Source organism: Chinchilla lanigera, unplaced genomic scaffold (assembly GCF_000276665.1).
Source record: "Chinchilla lanigera isolate Chin_1 unplaced genomic scaffold, ChiLan1.0 scaffold00191, whole genome shotgun sequence".
Taxonomy (NCBI): Eukaryota; Metazoa; Chordata; class Mammalia; order Rodentia; family Chinchillidae; genus Chinchilla; species Chinchilla lanigera.
The window spans coordinates 365,261-386,818 of NW_004955592.1; the positions used below are offsets into that span (position 1 = coordinate 365,261).

The following is a 21,558-nucleotide window of genomic DNA, read 5'->3' on the forward strand; positions in this document are numbered from 1 at the left end:
TGGCAGGGTTTGGGAACCTCAGGATGGCAGGGCGGGTTGGCAGGGCTCAGGCTCCTTGGGATGGCAGGGCTCAGGCACCTGGGGCTGGCAGGGTTTGGGAACCTCAGGATGGCAGGGCTCGGGAAGCTTTGCGTGGCAGGGCTCATTGATTTGGGGGACACACGGTTGCTGGGGAGGAGGTTGGCAAGGCTGTTTCATTTGTTGCTGCTGCAGCTGAGGGGGGAGGGTGCAGGGCTGCTTCTGCTGGTGGGAGCTCATACTTCAACAGTGGTTGGGCCTGGAGACAGAAGTGACAATTTAAACAGGGAGCCACCACTCAGAAAGCAGGCATGCTCAGTGCTACTTCAGGTCTCTGCAGAAGCAGAGGCCCTTCTTTCTCCTTCTTCACCACAAACAATACTTTCATGATTCCTGAGTCTCTGAAGAGAAGGAACCTAAATGTGATCTGTCCTACTCCACTTGAGCAGGCCTTTCCCTGTACTCACTTTCTTCAGGCACACCCCCACCCATTAGGAGCACAGTACAAAACAGGGCTCCCAGCAGGAAGTGAGACTCACAGCATCGGATCACATGGAACTATGCCGCTACTTGATGAAAACAAAAAGCAACTTCAATCCACTCACTCATTTCTGATGCCTAGGATGGCTTACCATGCAGAGGATGAGGACCGCTCTAGAACCTCACAGGATCATGCCTGTGACCTGGCTCCTCTGCCTCAAGTGCCTGTCCAAATATTACCCAGCCACTGCAGATCACTTCATACAGCACCTCGGGGGCAGGTTTTCTAGACTAAGCCTTGCAGAAATCTGCTACCTCCCCAACAGTCACAGCCCTTACCCTTGTTACTGAACACTGATCGTTCATTACATGGTGGTTTAACTTTTTTTTCTCTTAAATATATTGTAGATTTATGGAGTAAAGTCTCTGTAGCCAAAATTATGCTTTAGCAAAGGCCACATACAACAGGTTCTCACAAAGATATTTGTTGACGAAATAACATTGTATTAAAATTACAAAGAAGAGGGGCTGGGGACTTAGCTCAGCGGCAAAAGCACCTGCCTGGCAAGTGCAAGGCCGTGAGTTCGGTTCCCGGTACTGGAGAAAAACCCAAAAAAACAAAACAAAACAAAAATAAAATTACAAAGAAGAAAATAGGCCAGTAAAAAGCCTTGCAGATCTGGGCTCTCGGTGTTACCCAGTTACAAACTTAACTCTAGGTCCTTGCACAGCCCATCCTTGTTTCACTAGCAGCAAGAAAGGGTAGGAAGAACCAATCATATCTAAAGTCCCTTTAAGACCAAACCACAATTACTGTCAAGGTGAAGATATTTCTAGAGTACAATTCAGATGAATAGTCTATATGAGTATAGCCAAATTTTAATAATGCAGAGAAACACCAGAATGCCTCCAAGGTGCCAATAAAAACTGAGTGCCTAGGGTGAATGGTAAAAAGTTCAAAGAAAGAGACTCACCTGGTGCACAGACAAGAACAGATGGATGGTCACTTGGATCTGGTGTGGCCCCTTCAGCCAACTGGGTGTTATATAGAGAACAAGCCCTGCCTCAAGGAAATGGGACCTTCAGAGCTGCCGTGTCTTTAGTCCTTTACTGTCAGTCATGATTCACCCCTGAATCCACCTGTTAGCTCAGCTTTTATGATGAAATTATCAGCATGACCATCTTTTTTGGCACTTACCAACCATTATGTCACCTTATGATGATTACATCAGGACGTATCCTCGAACAGCACCCTTCGTATCCAAGTCCCTCCCCCGCTTACTTTGTTTAGCTAAATGCTGCAGAGCACCTGACAGCTCCAAACTCTGTCATCTCCCACGAGTGTCTGAGCTCAAGACCAGCCAGTCATCACCAGAGGCTTCCCTCACTGTGCCCCCAGCCATTGCTCTTCCTTCTATTTCAAGTAGTACCTGATATGTAGCAGCTGCTTGGAGAATTGACAGTTTTAGAATAAATGAATGAGTGGACGGATGGATGGATGGTATTTGTAGAGCGATACCAGAGGCTGCTTTGAGAACAACTTCATTTCTTATGCGGGGTACACTTCCTTGTGACGAACCTTATGATATGAGGTAGAAGAGGAATAAGGGCTCAGCAAGAGACAGATGCCCCTGCTGCTTTGCCCACTCATCTATTTCCTTCTCTGTTAGAGTCTGAATGGTCACCTACCTTTAGGTCAAGGTCACTGCATTCAAGGAATTGCGCCTGCATTCAAGGAGTCTTGTGTCAATTGCATCCCTCTAAGCTTGGGTATAAAACTCTCCTTACTCAAAACCCCTCCCCATAACCTTAAAAAGGAGCTTCAAGCACACCAGGGTGTCCACATGATGGGATTCTCAGATCTAAGGCACCCTGCTTCCTGCTTCTATGTCTTCCTTGCCACCAGAATGAAGACCTGGCTGACCTGAGCCTCTGTTTGGAGGTGGCATCTCTGTATGTCCTGGACCCAAACCCCTTGATGCAAAGACATCTCACATCTAATATTCTCTTTAGGTTTTGAGCTGATGCATGTCTTTGACTTGTGCCTTCTTTCCCCTAGTCAACACCGTTCTTGTTCTAGCTTTTGGAATTTTCCCTTTTATTTTCTGTTGTTCTAAGCACGCTAGCTAGTGCTAGGTAAAGGATTTTTCTACTATACAGAGAGCTCAATTTCTTCACCAGCAGTGCTGGATTAACCACATTGTTTTGGTAAGTTATACAGCTGCAGATTGCAACTGACATCTCCTCACATGCCTCTGACTTTCACACTGATGTCCTTGTCATGAGAGGTTACTGCTAATTTCCTTAATCGAATCCTGACCTTTGTTGAACCTACTGGATAACTTGAAACCTTCTGAACAATCCTACTATTCTCTCTGCCCCACATTTTAATCAAATGCTGCCATATAGCCCTATCCATGTATGATTCCAAGACAGGCCTCTTGACAAAGCTGGTCTGTAGGACGTGGATGCATTTTTTTCCCTTTCTGATCCAAAGCTCCTATGATACTGCAGTGCATGACATTCACGGAAAACACTGTTTTCTTATGTGTGTACAGCACAGAAGGGTGGGAAACCAAACACACATGGGCCACGCTTGACAAATGCTGGCAGTGAAGGGAATGAGAGGAAGATTCAGATGAAGGCTTTCATCTCCAGGATAAAGAGAAGTGACATCATTTCTTAACCAGCCATGGATATGACCTCCAAAAGTCCCATGGATATGACCTCAGTTGCTTGGGTGATGTACAAAAAGATAATTTCACCTCGAATAGATATTCCTTCCTTCTCAGATTTTCCTTTTTTACATCCCAAATAGTCTCCTTGCCCATGAGTTTAAGTGTCAAATACAACTTATTGTAGAAACCAGGTTACAACAGCCTTGAAACAGACACTTACTTCAAGAAAAATGCATAAATACAATCATCCAGAAGATAGAAATTAATGTAGAGCGTAGAAAATCAGGTGTACTGACTGTTAGAAAGTTGGGCTAGCCAGCTTTGTGGGGCACACCTGTAATCGCAGCCCTCGGGAAGCTAAGGCAGGAGGATCACTATAAGTTCAAGGCCAGCCTTGGCTACATAGTGAGTTCAAGGCCAGCCTAAACTACATAGCGAGACTCTGTCTCAAAAAACCAAAAATAAAACATAAAATAAAATAAATAAAAAAGAAAGAAAGTTTGGCTTGATTTATGTGTTTTCTTCTCACACTTTGGAGAACTTGTGGTTGAAATCTTTTCTTAGCTCACTCCTAGAATACTTCATAGTGTTGCATTCCAGGAGAAAGCCTTCTGCATTAAACTTCATCTCAATGAGATCAGGAGCCAAAGCTTTTGAAGATGTTCCCTCTCACCACAACAGGCTTTCAAGTAAATTTGATGGAGTTCCATGAAAATGATGATCCATTTGTCTTTCTGATGTCTTGGCCCTACTAGATTATAGGCCTTTCTAACTTTTGGAGATATACTACTGCTAGCCAACCAAAGGAGGCTTCAATGGAAAAACTTTGGCAGATATTATAGTGGAGGTGGATACTGAGAACAGATCAAATTGTGTAATGGTGGGCAGTGATGAAATGTGCTTTGTAAAATGTTCAACATTCTTGAAGACCATCCCTCAGACCAAGGAAGAACATGTCGCAGGTTAAGCAACTAAGATTACAAGAGGTGACAGGCAACAGTACTACTAAGGGAACATAATTGCTCATATAACTTTGAAATATATGGAAGAAAGAAGTAGCTGTGCTAATGGAGTCTCTCTTTCAAGTAAAGAAGAACAAGTTTATTGAATAGCTGGGTGTGGCGACTCATGCCTGTAATCCCAGCACTCTGGAGCCTGAGGCAGAAGGATCGTTGCAAGTTTGAGACCAGCCTGGGCTAGAAAGTGAGCTTAAGGCCAGCCTGCACTGCATAGCAAGACCCTGCCTCAGAAAAGGCCAAAAAAAGTTTATTTAATAATCTAGGGCAGTATTTGTCCTACTTGTAAAAGTAGATTTTCAGTCCCTAAAACCTACGTTATGACATTGTGTTCCTTTCTTTCTTCTTAATTCCTCACCAGAAATTTTCTTTCACTAAAAAGACTATTTATATACCATCATTGAAGGAGTGGAAATAAATGATAAAGAAACATAATGACTATGTAAATTACATATTACATGTAATGGGAAAAGAATAGTAGTGTAAAGAATTAGAAGCAGCGATGAGGTAGGGATTATGGTTGTAACTCTTCTTTGAAAAAGTTATGTTGGGAGACACTTATGCTATATGGGGGGGAGTGTTCCAGGTAGGAGAATATCTGATGTAAATACTGGAGTCTCCCTGGCCTATTTCAGCAGGACTGAGGCTGAGGTGGAAAGACTAAGTGGGGAGGGGGACAGGGCTAAAGGAAAGGCATGTCTGTTTTCAGATTTTACTCTTTGCTGTCAGCCTTCCTTAGGACATGATGAAGTGTTATAGACTCTTGGGATGCATCAATGAATAATAACAAGATCTCAATTTATGGAGCTCACATGGTATAAAGGAAGATGGAAATAAATGATAAAGAAACATAATGACTATGTAATTTACATATTACATGTTATGGGAAAAGAATAGTAGTGTAAAGAATTAGAAGCATCGATGACGTAGGGATTATGGTTGTAACTCTTCTTGCCTTGTCTTCTTGGTTATTATGAAACATCAAGTAAAAGCCCTCAGTGATTTCCTATCTAAAATCCTGGCCTAGAATTTATCATAATTCCTTCCTTTGGTCTCTAAATTAATGAGGTGATCTTTGCCCTGCCCCCCTGCAATGAAGTTTTTTTGAAATGTGATGATACTATTGGCTTTGTATGTGTTTAGAATTCAGGGTTCCCTATGCTGGTGGGCATCAGCTTGTCTTCTAGTCCACTTCTCCACAGCATCTCTAAATGTGCTGAGATAAAATACTCAGTAAAAATTTTTGTCTGTTTTCTGAGAAGCAGATGCTTTGCCTAGTACATTTGTGGTCACACAAGAAGTAACTGGAAAGATGCAGAGACTTGACTAGTATTGGCTACTGCTGACTTTCTTTGACAAAGTATTAATGAGTTCATGAAGGAAGTAACCCATTTGAAAGTAGAATAAAACACCTTTTAGTATAAGAATTTGGTAGAAAAAGTTGGCTAATGTTCCTTTAAGAATAATTTTTATAGAAGAAAAAATGAAATTAAAGATGTAGTCATCCTGCCCATATTGTTCCAGATAATGATGTACAATAGCAGATAATTTAAGAAAAAGAGAAGCAGGGGTAAAGAAATTAGCTTAGCTTAAGAAATGGGTGCTAGAAAGAAATTTGAAAAAAGTTACTGTCAAAGGAGTTGACTGGAAACCATTCAGAAGCCTGCAAAAATTTTGATGAAATTATCTTATCTTAAAAAATCACAGGCTGAGGCCACAACAACTTGTGAGTGTTGTTAAATCCTGGCAGGAAGGGCACACTAGTCTCCAGGCAGGAAGGGCATACTGAATTGCCTGGCCCCAGAAGAGGATATCCAACTCACCTCAGGGGAGGTTAATGAGAAAGGAACAATCCCCAGGGGCCAAGAGCAGTTTCCAAAGAGCAAAGCCAATGCCATATTTCTATCAACCCCATAGACAGGTAGGCTACAACCTTGCTTAAAGGAATTTCAGAAATCCTGTGGCTCAGATGTTAACTGTCTTCCTTTCTTCCCTTTTCCCTATGGAAATCTCTAGTGGGATTATCCAGTCCCTGATGCACTATTGTAAATTGGGTTGTGGCAGGATTGGAGAGGTGTGGTCTTTTGATTTTCTATTTAGTGGACCAAGAAAGCCCACATGGACAACATATGATTAGAGAAATGTATGCTACCAAAAGACCTTAGACTTCATTGACTTCATTGGACCTATACGGCTACGTATAAAAAGAAGAAACAAAGAATACTGGCAACCAGAAGTCTGGACTGTGTCAGAGCTGTGAGAGCGCACCAATTTCCTGTTGTTTCCTATTTCAGGGCACACAGGTGATCATGTGGTTGACATCCAGCTAGTATACCATCATTGTGGATATACAATGGAAGTGAGAGAAAGTGTGCTTTCTCTCCTTCCTTTCTGGTCTGGACAATAGAATATAATGAAAGAAGTGACAATTGAGGGATATGAATCACAGAACAGAAGGAGCCTGAGTTCCTGTTGACACACAAAAGACTATGGAAGATGAAAATTAGAATTCTAGTGTATGAATTCACAGGAATTAAAGGGATTCTGTCACAAAATATAATCTAAACAGACAAATACACATAACATGAATAGCACATTTTTCTTGATTTTTTTGTTTTATTTTAATGATTAGGAACATGGATTAATATTACATGGATTATCAAGTCATAAAATATGTTATTTAAAAAATAAAAAAAATCATAGGAAGAACAATTTTAAGAGTTTTCAAATAGAATTTTCACTTTTAAGAAATACATCTTGGTAAAAATGGCATGATAAAAGTCTCATCATTAGCTGATTCATAACAAAATGTGTGTGAATTTATTTCCTTTTAAAATATTTAGCTAAAATGTATTTAAATTTAAATTTAGCTATAAGGAAATAGCTTATACTTCATAAAATATAGGCTAGTGTACTGTTTATAGTTATATCTTATGTTCCATGGTTCTAATATATTCTATCATATTTCTTACAACTATTTTCTATAGGAAAGTGGTGTGTGGTTCTTACCTCTCTATTATCTCAGTGAAGTTTAGATGACAAAGAGACAGACTCAAATTTGGGAGCCTTATAGTTAGATTTGAGAAAGATAACCTGTCTCTAGTTGCTCCAAACTTCTGGAAAATATAGGACACTACTTCCCAAAGGCGTTGCAGGTACATCCAAGAAAGTAGGTCCCTTACAGTCATAAGTGCCACTGCTTTCAATGCATAAGGAAGGAAATGAGATTGAGAAGGGATCCACTGAATTCAAGTTACTTCCAGTACAAGTGTCATCTGGATGCAAAGAACACAGGGCAGACACTGTCCTCAAACACACTGTTTCACTTAGTGAGCATATAAAGAAAAAAGAGCTGGGACAGGAAGGGGACAACTTCCCATTTAACACTTAATTGTTAAAGTCATCTGTCAAAATTCAAAGGCCAAGTATTCTAAGGGAAAACTTAGAGTATCCTATCATTTCTAAAAGACCAGAAAGTGGTATGTGTGTGAAGGAGAGATACAGTGCAAACAGGGACCCTACCCTTGGCTGTGCATATTGGGTCCGTGCAGAAGCTCAGGAATGTTTTTCTGATGTACAGAACATATAGTTTTCCTCTAGCTCAGCAACATCTTCAAGGTATTATAAAAATTATAAAATAATATTATATACTACCTATCATTTTGGGAAATTTAGAGCAGTTAAAAAATGAGCATGAACAAAAAACATCCAGAAAAAGCTACTGTATATATTTTGCTGAATTTGGTGTCAGGATTTTTCTGTATCTTCTACAAGCCCACATACTTGCGTACATTTTAACAAGAGGCAGGACATTATAAATGAATTAATGACATAGAATGATACAATTCAAAATGTTGAAAAACTAAATTCTGTTACATATATTTTCCCCAATAAAATATATTTTTAAAAAGTAACTCCAAACAATGAGTAGAAGAAGTACATTATTTTATATTCATAATAGCTACGTGTCATCAAGTCCATGTCTCCACCCAAAATTGGCCCATTTAATCAGGATTTGTCCTGGAGTCATTCTAGATTCTTCCACCATGGAACTCAGGAATAATGTAGAGCCAGCTCAACTTGTATACGTTTAATATATGCAAGGGATGTCATTCTCTCCTGCCAGTTTGACAATGACTCATCTCCTTGTAACTCATTTATCTTACAGTTTCCAAATGTCTGAGATCTTGTCAAACCTCTCTGAAGTGGCTGAACACCACACGGATACTTAACTTCCCCCCCTCATATCTCTTATATATTATAGACCATTCAGCCCACTAAGAAACTGAGTTTGCCAATTACTACTGAAGTCTTTCTGAAACTTTACATTATCTTTTCTGCTGCTGGAAAAAGCTCTCTAATATCCCAGAACCACTCTACAGAGCCCTGTAAACCTGCATGTTCACCCGTGAAACCAAGGAGACCAGGCTGTATAAGAAAGTGAGGACATAAAATTATGGCAAACTGGACCCTGAGGTGATACAGAAACAGAATTTCTTGGCTACATTAATTAAATATTTGGAGTATAATTTTGGAAAATGGAGTGGCTACCTTTGATGCTATTAAAGTCTTTTATTTCTGTGACATTGTTAGCCTAATAACCTGCTCTTCCCAACTTTGTAACTGATTATTTATCCCACCTGGATCAGGTACTTCTAATAGCTGCATAAAATTCACCTTCTGTTTGGAATTACTGGATAAAACTGTTTCTGTGGGGTATTCAAGGGAAAGAGGCAGAAAGAAGAGGGACCTGAGAAGAGAGAGCGAGCCAAGTGCTGTGTACATTTTAAGTATCTGAACTACAAGAGATGACTGCAAGTTGCCAGGGTGGGGTCGGGAGCCCTGGGAATCCTCTTTCCCTTGTGCTGGTCCACCAGTAGGACTCCTACAAATGGTGGGCCCCAGCAAAAGACGACACATCCTGAGATGATGAATGTGAGTTGTACAGGTGCCTATGTGAGTGTGTAGACAGGTGCCTATGTGAGTGTGTACAGTGTGTCTCTGACACTGTGTGAAACTATGTATCAAGAGTAATTCAAAGGAAAAATAAAGAAGAAAAGTACAATATGAAGTTAAAGTATGTAAGGATAATTCTTTCTTGTAATGAAGAGAAGATTTATGGGTAGAAGACTGAGGATCAGAGTTAGGCTGGGGCAGGGCCCATGATACTCAGGTGTGATTCAGTTCAGTGCAATAGAAAAACCATATTCTAGCTGTGACGCCCAATGTGACTAATTCTGGGTTCCATCATACAATTTCTAATTACTATTCCAGAAATACTCTGTGTGTGTGTGTGTGTGTGTGTGTGTGTGTGTGTGCACAGCCTCGTACAAGTACACAGCACCAGGAATAAGTGAAGACATCAATACCAACTCCTCCCTGGGTATGTGTGCTGACTCACAACGAGAGACCGAGGAAAGGGGAAGATTCCACCAATGACACACAGCCAAGAGTGAAGACAAAAGTAATTTAATGTGACAAAGTAGAAACATTTCATCTAATGTAAAATCCCTTTTCAAATAAACTCTGAGAGGCTGCAGAACAGCAAGGCACAAAGACGCTCTGCTTAACTCAGAGGCTCAGAGGATAACTCAGTGTGTTGGGGAAAGCACATAAATTTAGAACACAAATAAGACAGACTTTGGCTCACTGTGAGAACATATTGATTATAAGATCTGGACAATTAAACAGACACAGAAGTGGAAGAGGAGGCAAATTCAGCAGCTGGTCATCATCTCCTGTGCTCTGGATAGCATTACTTCTGCTTGGTCTTGTGTTGAGTGGAGCCCAGAGTGACTATTGAGGGGTTTGACTCTGGCATCTTAGATTGGCATGGCTCTGGGGCCCTGGTGTATCAGGGCTCAGGAACTTTTGTGTATCCTGGTTCAGGAACCTTGAAATAACCTGGCTCAGTGATCTTGGTGTTTTCTGGCTGAGAGACTGTAGCGCATCCTGGTGCAGGGACAGTGGAGTATCCTGGCTGAGGAGCAGTGGTACATCCTGACTCAGGGACCACAGTGTATCCTGGTGCAGTGACCGTGGTGCATCCTGGTTCAGGGATACTAGTGTATCCTGGTGCAGGGGCAGTGGTGCATCCTGGCTGAAGCGCAGTGGTACATCCCGACTCAGGGACCACCGTGTATCCTGGTGCAGGGACAGTGGTGCATCCTGGCTGAAGAGCAGTGGTACATCCCGACTCAGGGACCACGGTGTATCCTGGTGCAGGGGCAGTGGTGCATCCTGGCTGAAGGGCAGTGGTACATCCCGACTCAGGGACCACTGTGTATCCTGGTGCAGGGACAGTGCCGCAGCCTGGCTCAATAACTGTGGTGAGGCAAGGCTCTGCGATCTTGGTGGTTCCAGGTTGTGCAACAGCTGGATGGCGTGGCTCCTTGGTGATGGGAACAAATGGCACTTCAGGGGGAGGCTGGCAGGGTTGTTTCACCTGCTCCTCTTGAGGCTGAGGGGGTGGGACAAAGGGCTGCTTCTGCTGGTAGGAACTCATGCTTCAAAGGATGTTGGGCCTAGAGACAGAAAAGTAGATTAGTCATTTGGAGGAGCAAGATGGAATCTCAATTTAATGATGATTGTCTCTCATTGTATGTCCTTGTGGAAGTGATAGATTCCCTTCCTTCGTTTCTTTCTTTCTTTCTTTCTTTCTTTCTTTCTTTCTTTCTTTCTTTCTTTCTTTCTTTCTTTCTTCTTTCTTTCTTTCTCTCTTTCTCTTTTCCTCTCTTTCTCTTTCTATTTTCTTACCTTTGAAATGTTAGGATGCTTTGAGGATCCCTGCAAAGCTTCAAGACAAAAGGTAAAGATGATTTGTTCAGGGCCATGTGAATGGGGCCCTTCTTTTTGCTTCCTTCCCACCTGGTGCATCTAAACACCTATGCACATCACAAGCAGCTCAATGCCCCAGCAGGCTGCTGTGGTCGATGTGAGGGCCTAGGTTTTGAATATTTGGGAAAATGGTAGAACATAAGGTCTGTAGTTTACCTACTCATGTCTACCTTATACATGCCTTTGCGCTCACAGGAAAACTACAGACTGTTCCCTGGGTGCACATGATCTGCTCCTGAGCCTCTGTCCCACTGTCCCTCTGGAAGGCTGTGCACTGCATCAGTGCTAGTCCTCATAGGCTCATCTGCCATGACGTTCCTCCCTAATGCCTCTGCCAGATTCCAAGTCACCTTCCTTATTATGCGTCAGTGGGTTACCTGCCCTCCCTTTTCCTATCTTCATCTTCCATACTCTAGGTGACCAAATTGTTCCCATATCATTATATTCTCTCAGGAATATAGCTTTCTAGAGCAAAAAATTATACTTTACATGTTAAAATTATGTAGTGCAGCACCCTTGATATTAACAGATCTCAGTAAAATTGGAGAGACAATTAAAAAATCACTACTAAGGCCCTGAACATGGAATCCAGTCCATATTTTCCTCATAATGTCAATCTCTGAGGAAATCACTGTCCTTTTCTGATCCTCAGTCCCACCGCTGTAAGCTGAGTGGAAAATAAATAACATTTACATTAGCACCTTCAAATACAAGCTACCATTGCATTTGAATATATCCTTAAATAAAGATATCCTTAGATGTCAAGAAGTGCCAATAAAATAGAATAACATGGGCTGCAAATTAAGAAGTTCCAAATGGGGGCTCTTACCTCAGAAGAGTAAGTCCTCTCACCTTTCAGGTCTGCTGTGGAGTCTCTGGGCAACTGAATTTTTATACAGAAAATGAGCCCTGCCTTAAGGAAGGAAATGGAATTTTGGAGAGCTGCTCTGCCTTCATTCCAGCTTTTGTGATGAAAAATCTGTGGCTTAACATTTTTTCACGCTTGTTGTGACAAAAATGTCATTTGTGCGTCCCCTATGTGAACCTTTGTGGTGTGATTGCTAAGGGCATTAGGCCTCTTGAGAGGTACTGGATTAAATCTGGAGGAGTGCTGAACTGCTCAGACGAGAAATATCTGTGCTTCTTTGCCAAGACAGTAATTTTTAGCTTAAATACATCTCTTCAGCATTTTAGTATACAAAGTCGATATAGAGATGAGCAAGTGGCATTTCTGGTTCTTCTGGGAGGCTGTAGGGAAGGTGGCAATAAATAAAGCACTTGTCACGGCCCACCCTTGGGAGCGGAAATGAGCTGTCTTCACTCTGGAAAGGTTCATAATGATGCCATGTTAACTTGATTTTAATTAAAATTAAAAAATTTTTGACACATACTTGTGCACACTTTGAGGTACAATAAGATGCTTTTTATTCATGTGTACACTGGGTAAACATACAATTAACTATGCATCACCTTAAACTTTTATCATTTCTTTGTAGTAAATAAGCTCAAAATCCTCTCTTCTCACTATTTTGAAATATATGATGCATTATTGCTATTTTCACCCTACTGTGCTATAAGACCAAACTTATTCAGCTTATGTTACTATAAAGTTATACCCATTGACTGACCTTTTCCTATCCCTCACCTATCTACTCTTCTCTACCTCTACAAATCATTGTTCTGCTCTCAACTTGCACAAAACCAGTTTGTTAGATTCTGCATGTGAATGAGATCATGTTATATTTGTCTGTCTTTGGCTGACGTGATTCACTTATCGTGATGATTTCTAGTTCCATCCATGTTGTCACAAATTACAGGATTTCTTTTTTCTTTTTCTTTCCTTTTTTTTTTGGGGGGGTCATCTAGTATCCCATTGCATATATATACCTCATTTTCTTTGTTTATTCATCTTTTGGTGGACATTGAGGTTATTTCATATTGTAGCTATTATAAATAATACTGCAATAAACATTGGTGTGCGGTATTTCTTAAACATGCTGATTTCATTTTGAGTCTGCAGAGTAGAGGAATTATGGAGTTATAAAGTACTTCTACTTTTAGTTGTTTGAAATATTTCCACAGTTTTCCCTAATGACTGTATTAATTTATATTCCCCAAAAACAATGTCTAAAAGCTCCCCGTTCTCTGCATCCTTGCTGTAATTTGTCACTTTTACCTTTATGATAATAATCATTTTTATGTGGGAGAGGTAGTATGTATTGTGGTTTTAGAATTTCTCTGATGGTTAGTGATCTTGAAATGCACGTTTTTAACTCATTATTTTAATTGTAATTTTTTTTGTACTTGAGGCATTTTATATTTTTATGCATTCTTAATATTAATTCCTTGTTAGATGTAAGTTTTAAAATAATTTTCTCTCATCAAAAGTTGTTTCTTACCATTATGTCGGTTTCTTTTGCTGTGCTTGTAGTTTGATACAGTCCCATATGTCTGTTTTTGCTTTTCTTTTTTTTTTGTTTTTTTTTGTTTTTTTTTGTTTTTCTCCGGTACCGGGAACCGAACTCACGACCTTGCACTTGCCAGACAGGCGCTTTGCCGCTGAGCTAAATCCCCAGCCCCGCTTTTCTTTTCCCTGTGTTTTTGCATGTCATATCTAAAAACTGATTGCCTATACAAATGTCATGAAGTATTTTCTCTTTTTAGTAATTTCATAGTTTGGGATCCCATATTTAAGTATTGAGTCCGTTATTAGTTTATCATTGTAACTAGTTGGAGAGAAGAGTCTAGCTTCATTCTTCTGCATATACATATTCAACTTTTCAAGCGCCATTTATTGAAAAGATAATCTCTTCTCTACTGTATATCCTTTTAGTTCCTGTGTTGAAAATCAATTGAGGGTAAATACATAGGGTTATTTCTGGGCTCTTTCTCCTTTTCCATTGTTCTCCATGTCTGTTTGTATATCAATATTATTTAATTATTGTAGTTTTGTCATATAGGAAAAGTGGGACTGATGCTAGGGAAATAGATAGGGAAAGGCAAATAGATAGGTAAGGTTTCCGGCAACTCCTGACTACAAAGAGTTAAACCTCTGCTGAAAGGAACACTTAGGAGAAGCAGGGTGAGCTGATAGGCAGCTGGGCTCTGCCAGACACCAGGGGCCCAGCTAAAATTAGTCACCTCTCCCCACCTCTAGTTACAAAAAAGACAAAATGGGGAGAGGGCTACATAATAGGAAATACATGTAGTATAGAAAATATATATACCTATACCTAGACACACCCATGCATGCATATAGATAGATAGGTAGATGATAGATAGATAGATGATAGATAGATAGATAGATAGATAGATAGATAGATAGATAGTGGCCCTGCAGTAACTTGATCCATTAATGCGTTCTTTTTTCAAGCCATTTTGCAAACAGAAATGTTTGGCAAAATTTTGTTTTTATTTGCAAACTCTATATTAGGTGACAAACATGACCACAGAAACACAAAGGATTCTTTTCTAGAATCATGGAATGAATTAAGTTTGTGAACCAAATATATTCTGTCACTATGTTTCTGTACTAAGTGTACATGTTTCCTTTTACCTCATTGCTAACTGGTTTGTGGGTAAGGTCCCCTACCATAAATTTTAGAGATAATGGAGGGCGTCAAGGGCTAAATTATGGGTCTTAGGGCCTGAAAGAGCCAATTAAGTTGCAACAATCCTTTTTGCTACATAATGAAAGAGGCTGAGAATAAGGGCCCTTGGCTACCTGCTCCGAGATCCCTACCTGACTTCCAATAAGGTAGTTGTCCCTCCATCTTTTCTCTCCCTTCTCACATAAAGTGATTTTGTTTCTTCTTTTAAATTTGTATTTTTAATTCTCTATTAGCATAGGTTTATGATTCCTGGTTGGCCTCAGTTTAACTATATTGTACACATTCCTGGACAAAACAGTATATTTTGAACTCAGATAATGTGATGTCTTCAGCTTTGTTCTCTATGCTCAAGATTCCTCAGGCTTGGTGACCTTTATGATTTCAGACAAATTTCGGGATTTTGTTTTGTTTCTGCAAAGAATGGCATTGGTGTTTCGATAGGTATTGATTGACTTGGTAGATGACTTTGGGTAAACAGATATTTTAACATGATTAATTCTGTTTCATGAACATGTGATAGATTTCTATTTATTTATATCTTTTTCAATTTCTTTCATCAATTTTTGTTTGTTTTGTGAAACAAAATTTCAATGTATAATTCAGGCTAGACTTGAACACTATGTAGCCTAGGCTGGAGTCGAACTCAAGATAATCTTCCTGCCTCAACCTCCCCAGTCCTGGGAGTACAGGAGTGTGCTACCATGTCCAGCTCATGAATATTCTGTAGTTTTCATTGTAGAGGTCTTTCACTTCTTTGATTAAATTTATTCCTATATAATATATTTTATTTTATTTTTGTAGATATTGTCATCTTTTTCTTCTTTTCTTTTTTCAGACAGGTCTCATTATATCTCCAGGATGATCTCAAACTTGCAGTCTTACTGCCTCAACCTCCTGAGTAGTTGTGATCAGGGACATACACTATTACACCTACCTATTTTTTGTACATATTACAAATGTGATTTTTCTCAAATTTTTAAGAAAATGTGCATTTAGTGTATAGAAATATCATACTGGTTTTTACATGTTGATTTTGTATTCTATACCATTAATGAATCCATTTATTAATTCCAGAATTTTTTTTAGTGAAGCCTACAGGCTTTTCTATACACAGGATTATGTCATCTACAAACACAGACTGTAGGACTTCCTCTTTTCCAGTTTGGATGCCCTACCTTTGTTCTCTTGGCTAATTGCTCTGACCCTTTCTAGTGCTTAATTTTTCTGTCTAAGTCTAGGGCAATGTTGAATAAAAGTGGTGAAAGTGGGTATCATTTCCTTGTTCCAAATCTCAGAGGAAAATCTTTCAATTCCACTGTCAGCTCATGACATCATGATGTCAGCTTGGGTTTGTTATATATGACCTTCATTGTGTTGAGGTACATTTGTACTAAATCTAGTATGTTGAAAGTTTTCATCATTAAGGAATATTGAACCTTATCCGAAGTTTTTTCAGCATCTATTGAACTAATCATGTGATTTTTGCCATTGATTCTGTTAATGTTATATATAATATGCATTGATTTGCACATACTGGACCCTCCTTGCATCCCTAGGATGACACCCTCTTGATCATGGTGAATGATCTTTTAAATATGCTGTTGAATTCTGTTAGGATTTTTTTTAAAGATCTGCATCTGTTCACCAGACATATGAGCCGCAATTTTGTTGTGGTGGTGGTGTGTCCAGACCAGGACATACTGTCACATTTTTGAATCAGGGTAATACTAACCTCATAGAATGGTTTTGGAAGGATTCCCTATTCTTCAATTATTTTAACTATCTTGAGGAGAATTGATACTAGTTCTTCTTTAGCTTGGTAGAATTCAGTAGTAAATCCACTAGGTACTGAGAATTTTTGGTGGAAGAATTTTTATTACTGATATAATCTCATTACTAATTATTGGTCTTACAAGTTTTCTGTTTCTTCCTCTGTACATGATGTATATCTTATCTCTTTCTGCTCTTCAAATATTTTTGCCTTAATTTTTGATAGTTTGAGGAGTATATGTTGTGGTGAACTCATCTTTAGGCTTATTTGATTGATGATCTCCTTGCTACTTGTACCTGGATGACGGCTTCTTTCCTCAGATATAGGAAGTGTTTTTCCAGTATTTCATTAGGTATGTTTTCTGGCTTTTTAATTCATTCTTCAATTGCTTTAATTCCTAGTAGTTATAGGAGAGTCTTTCTGATGGTGTGCCATAATTTTCACAGGCTTTATTTATTCTTTCTTATTTTTAATTTTTATTTCTCTGATTAGATGCTTTCAAATATTTTATCTTCAACCTCACTACTTCTTTATATTCTTTACCTTGAATGAGTCAGTTACAGAAATTTTCTGTTGCATTTTCTATTTCATCCATTGTATTCATCATCTCTAGGATTTCTATTTTTAAATTATTTTTATTTTTAATCAAACTTTTTCTTTTAATATATTTTTTCAAGTTTTATTCAATTTTTAGTTATATATTCTTGAAGTTCACTGAACTTTTAAAAGGAAATTATCCTAAATTATTTTTCTAGCTAGTCACAAATCTCTCTTTGAAGTCCATTTTGAAGATTCATTAGATTCTCTTGGAGGTGCTACAATTTTGCAACTGTTTAATTCTGTATTCTTTACATTGAGAATTACTCATTTGTAGAAACAATCACCTTTTCCAGCTTTTGTGAGTATTTTTGGAAGTAATAGAATATAACCATTAATGCTAGCCTATGATTTTGGCAAGACAGGTAGGTAAAGCCTCTGGGCAGGCAGAGCTAACTTTCAAGTTCTGTTAATGCTTTGTTTTTGCTTTTAATTTAGGTGGGGCAGCTGGTTTTTCTTCTGTTGTTTTGTAAGACCACTAACTGAGCTCTCCATTTTCCCTGGATGGGTCATGCAATTGCCCCTTATTCAAAGAGCCACAGAATGCATTTCTTAGCTAGAATTTACCAATATTTGACCTCATCAGTTCAAGTGAGTTGTAGCAGAGTCCCTGTCTTAGTTACTCTTCTCATTGCTGAGAAAAAATACCTGAAACCCAAAGTTAAAGGAGGAAAGATTTATCATAGCTCACAGTTTGTAGAGGTTTCAGTTTATTGTTGGTTGGCTCCAAGTCATGGTGGCATGGCAGAGGGGCATCACAAAGGAGAAACAGTTCATGGCAGGCAGAGGCAGCAAACCATGAACTAGCAAGCAACAAGCCATGACAACTGTAGCCCTCTTGAGCCAGGCATGGTGGTGGATGCCTGTAATCTCAGCACTTGGGAGGCTGAGGCAGAAATATTGTTGTGAGTTTGAGGCCAGCCTGGGCTACAAAGTGAGCTCAAGGCCAGCCTGAACTGCACAAAGAAACCCTGTCTCAAAAAGACAAAAAATAAAAAGTAGCCCTCTTTCTGTCCCTTACATTCTACACAGGGAAGAACACCTTTATCGTAGCATTACACCATGAATCAATCACAGCATCACATCCTTAATCCCAGCATTCATTACACACCCTAGATCCAGCCACCTCCTAAAAGCTCCAACTATGACTGCATGAGGCTTTGGAGGGACATCCAGGTGCAAACCATAACAGTCCCTGTTGTTGCATGAAGCAGGACAGAGGGGTCAACTGCTATGCTCAGTAAAAGTGCCAAGGTGAAATGTCCCTGGCCAAGTCTGAAAGTAAACATTGAGGCTGAGCCAAACATTGATTAAACTCCTAGATATGGTAGAAGTAATGACTTCTTTTTGTTTTAATTTGAAAATTTGATTGTGCCTAACCCTGGAGGGGGCCTGTAAAGGGTCTTCTGAGTTTGTAGGAAGTGCTGTTTAATCTCCCACCTGTGGCCTGGTAGTTGGTGAAATACACTTATGAGAGTCCTCTCTCCTAGGCTGGGCCTAGCGGTTCAATATCAAAGGATCCAAGACAAGTAGCACTTTGTACCTCCTCTAGGGGTGACCAGATTGGATTTTGGGGCAGCTCTGCTATTATCTGGTATCTCTGATCAAGTGCCACCACTGGCAGGAATACTCTACTTTCACTAAAATCTGCATGCTAGTGTCTGTGAGCCCTGCATCTTTGCTTTGTTTGCATGTGGCCCCATGAGGCCTGGCCACTCATTTTCCTCCTATGTTCTGTTTGAGTGAGCTTTCTGGAAAGCATCTCAGACCACTGGGGAAGCTGAAGGCTCTGTCTGTTCTCCATATTCCTGGTGGGATATGGGAGCTTTTGAGATTTCTGTTTGTGTGATGGTGTGCTGACTTGGTAGAGGGCAGGAATGATGCTGTTCAAGGTAGAACTTTCTCTTAATGCAGATTTTAATTCAATTCTATGGAACACTGCAGATGACTCAGCGTTATCTCCTGATGTGAGGGAGTTGACCAAGGAATTATTGTCTGTGGACAGTTGCTAATTGCTCTTTCTGTAGAGGGAGCAGAGACTGTATCCTCTTCTTTAGCCATATTGGTGACACCATTCTCATCATGCCATGCTGGCCATGGCATACACAGATGTCATATAAGATGGACAGTCAGAATTGATGGAATCTGTCCTACATGGTGGCACATTCCTACTCAAAGATCCTGACTCTCATGATGTCTATTTTTTGGAGTAACACCCAAACAAGAGAGTTCTTATTCTCCGATTTCACATACTAGTTATTTCTTCTTTTCACAAAAGGAATGAAGGACACAAAGTTACTGAACAAAAACTGTTTGAATATGTAATGTTCATGACCCATAGGAAATCCAAACATCCCCAAGAGTCAGGTATGTGGTTAGCTTCTACATTCCATTTGCTTCTATTGTGTAACCTGCCTTTTACCTGATACCCCAGGCTCAGGCACTACCATCAGCTCCTTCTCTCTGCTTCCCAAAGCCAGTAATTGTGCTTTATCTCCATGCACTACCTGTTCACAACAGGTGCTCAGTATATGCAGTCAATGGACAATTATTATTTGCATTAATATAGCTCTAGATTTATGGGAGAGAGACAGAAAGGGGATAGGGAAGAAGGAAGAAAAGAAGGAAAGAGCGAACTATATGGAAGCTTCTGGAGAATGATTCACTGACTTGTGACAGGCTTATGGTATGTGATGCAAGGGAGCAATGCTTCTACTTCCTTCCCCACCCATCTCCTTCCTTCTCCACCAGTATCTGATCAGCCAACTCCCTCACTGACGCACCAAAGCTGTATTCTCAGTGTGACAGTGGCACTCTTTGGGGTTTAGTAGAGGTTATTCTCCTCACCAAAACCATCTCTCAAATGTCTGACATACAAGGAGCTTGGGCCAAACCCTGGTCCTACACCTGGGTAGTTATTTCCTAAGGAACACTGTTCCTCATCCTAGGTCCTCCATTGGATTTGACCTTGACTGGGGAACTCCTTGCACATGTTTGTGGGTGTTAGGTACCTCTTTAAGACCCTGGCTGATCTGCTAACTCAGCTTGGAATCTAGGTCTCTCTCATGTTCATCCTTGAACAGAGTTACAATTCAAATACTGCATTCCCTTAGTGCTCAGTTTGAAATGAGACAGAAAGCAACAGAGCACTTAAACCAAACATGTCTCTGAGAGTTATCAGACCTCTACTATTAAGATATCGATAAGAAGGTATGGTTGTACAAGAAATTCCTTTCACATTTTCTGTCTCCTCTTCAGAGTGAACTCTCTGCTACCCTTCTGGAGGTGGTGTCTCATTCATTCCAACAAAAGCCTTTCTGGCATCCGCTATTGAACTCCTAGCTTTACCCCAGCCCTGAAATTCCTGTTTGTTAGGTTAGGTGCACGCAGTGCCTGAATGTTAAGATTCTTTCTGCCCTTCCAAGAAGCTTTGTTTCTTCATTGACAATGTTGAGTGTGCCAAAGAATTTGGCTTTAGTGTCAGAGAACACAAATCCAATGGTTTCAGATGGTGAGTCTGACCTCTCCACGGACTTGGTTTTTCCCACTGGCTCCTCTTCTGGTGGCAAGAGACTGTAAAAATTACTTGAAATGCAAGTAGATTAAATTCTCTTGTCCAAAAATATAGATCACGGGTAAGGGCTCTTTCCTAGCATTTCCATATCTGGAAAATTGTTTCAGATTATAACCATATGTGTGATTATAATCTATATATGCATTTTTGGTAAAGTACTGTGTTCAAAGTTCATACTCTGTTGCATAATATCCAACTTATGTAGATGTCCTGTGGTGACAATGTATGACAAATGGTAGCACTAGTCAGTTAGCCCACTTGTAAATATCTTTGTATTATAAATAATAGAAAAGATGGATTCTGGATTTGGAATTGTACACCGTTTCTGTTCAGTGTATATCAAAACTTTTCATTAGATTGGCAGCAGAAGGGCAGAAGAAAGCATAAAATGTATACATTCTATAAATTCAGGCTTATTATGGTGACAGCCACTGATATGTATGCATTTTCTGGTTGTCCATAGGAGTATATTAATAATTCAGTGGGAACATACATTTTTATCACTATTTTAATAGTAGAGAACTGGTAATTCCCAGAAATAGTCTTTGTCTCAGTATTCTGTTGCTTTATGTCTCATTTTAAATTGAGCATTAGGCAATGCAGTATTTTAATTGCACCTCTGTCAATATAGTACATCTATCTAGAAACTGACTGCCATTTTTCTCTTCAGTGAAATTGTTCTCTTCTAAAAAAGGTTGGATTTTTCAAACAGATTGAAGTAGTATAGTGTATTCTTGGTTGCCAAAAAATAGTCTTGTAACTTTGGGATTTTCAACTGATGGATATTCATGATGCATGAAAAAACAATCAAGACACACAGTGTAAAATCTCAGTCACCAAAGTTGGCAAGTTTTATATGTGCACAAAGCATCTAGAAGGACGCATCCAACTAAACTGCTATGACTGTGAATGACTTTGTTGTTTGCTTCTTGTGCTTTTTCCCCATAATGGATATATTAACTTTTAAAACATAACG

The 21,558-nt window shown here is 39.7% G+C and overlaps 1 protein-coding gene across 2 annotated transcripts; it reads right to left on the reverse strand.

Moving 5' to 3' along the window:
- Positions 1-9,645: 9,645 nt before the first annotated feature.
- On the reverse strand, positions 9,646-11,921 carry LOC102010434 (small proline-rich protein 3-like). 2 transcript variants are annotated; one of them, XM_005414613.2, is made up of 2 exons: positions 11,859-11,921; positions 9,646-10,716 (listed from the first exon to the last, which is right to left on the reverse strand). In XM_005414613.2, the coding sequence occupies exon 2, from the start codon at positions 10,695-10,697 to the stop codon at positions 10,047-10,049; it is 651 nt and encodes a 216-aa protein (XP_005414670.1). In that variant the 5' UTR covers positions 10,698-10,716; positions 11,859-11,921; the 3' UTR covers positions 9,646-10,046. The 2 variants fall into 2 exon arrangements, with proteins under 2 accessions (XP_005414670.1, XP_005414671.1); XM_005414614.1 differs by lacking the exon at positions 11,859-11,921 and adding an exon at positions 10,949-10,977.
- Positions 11,922-21,558: the final 9,637 nt, after the last annotated feature.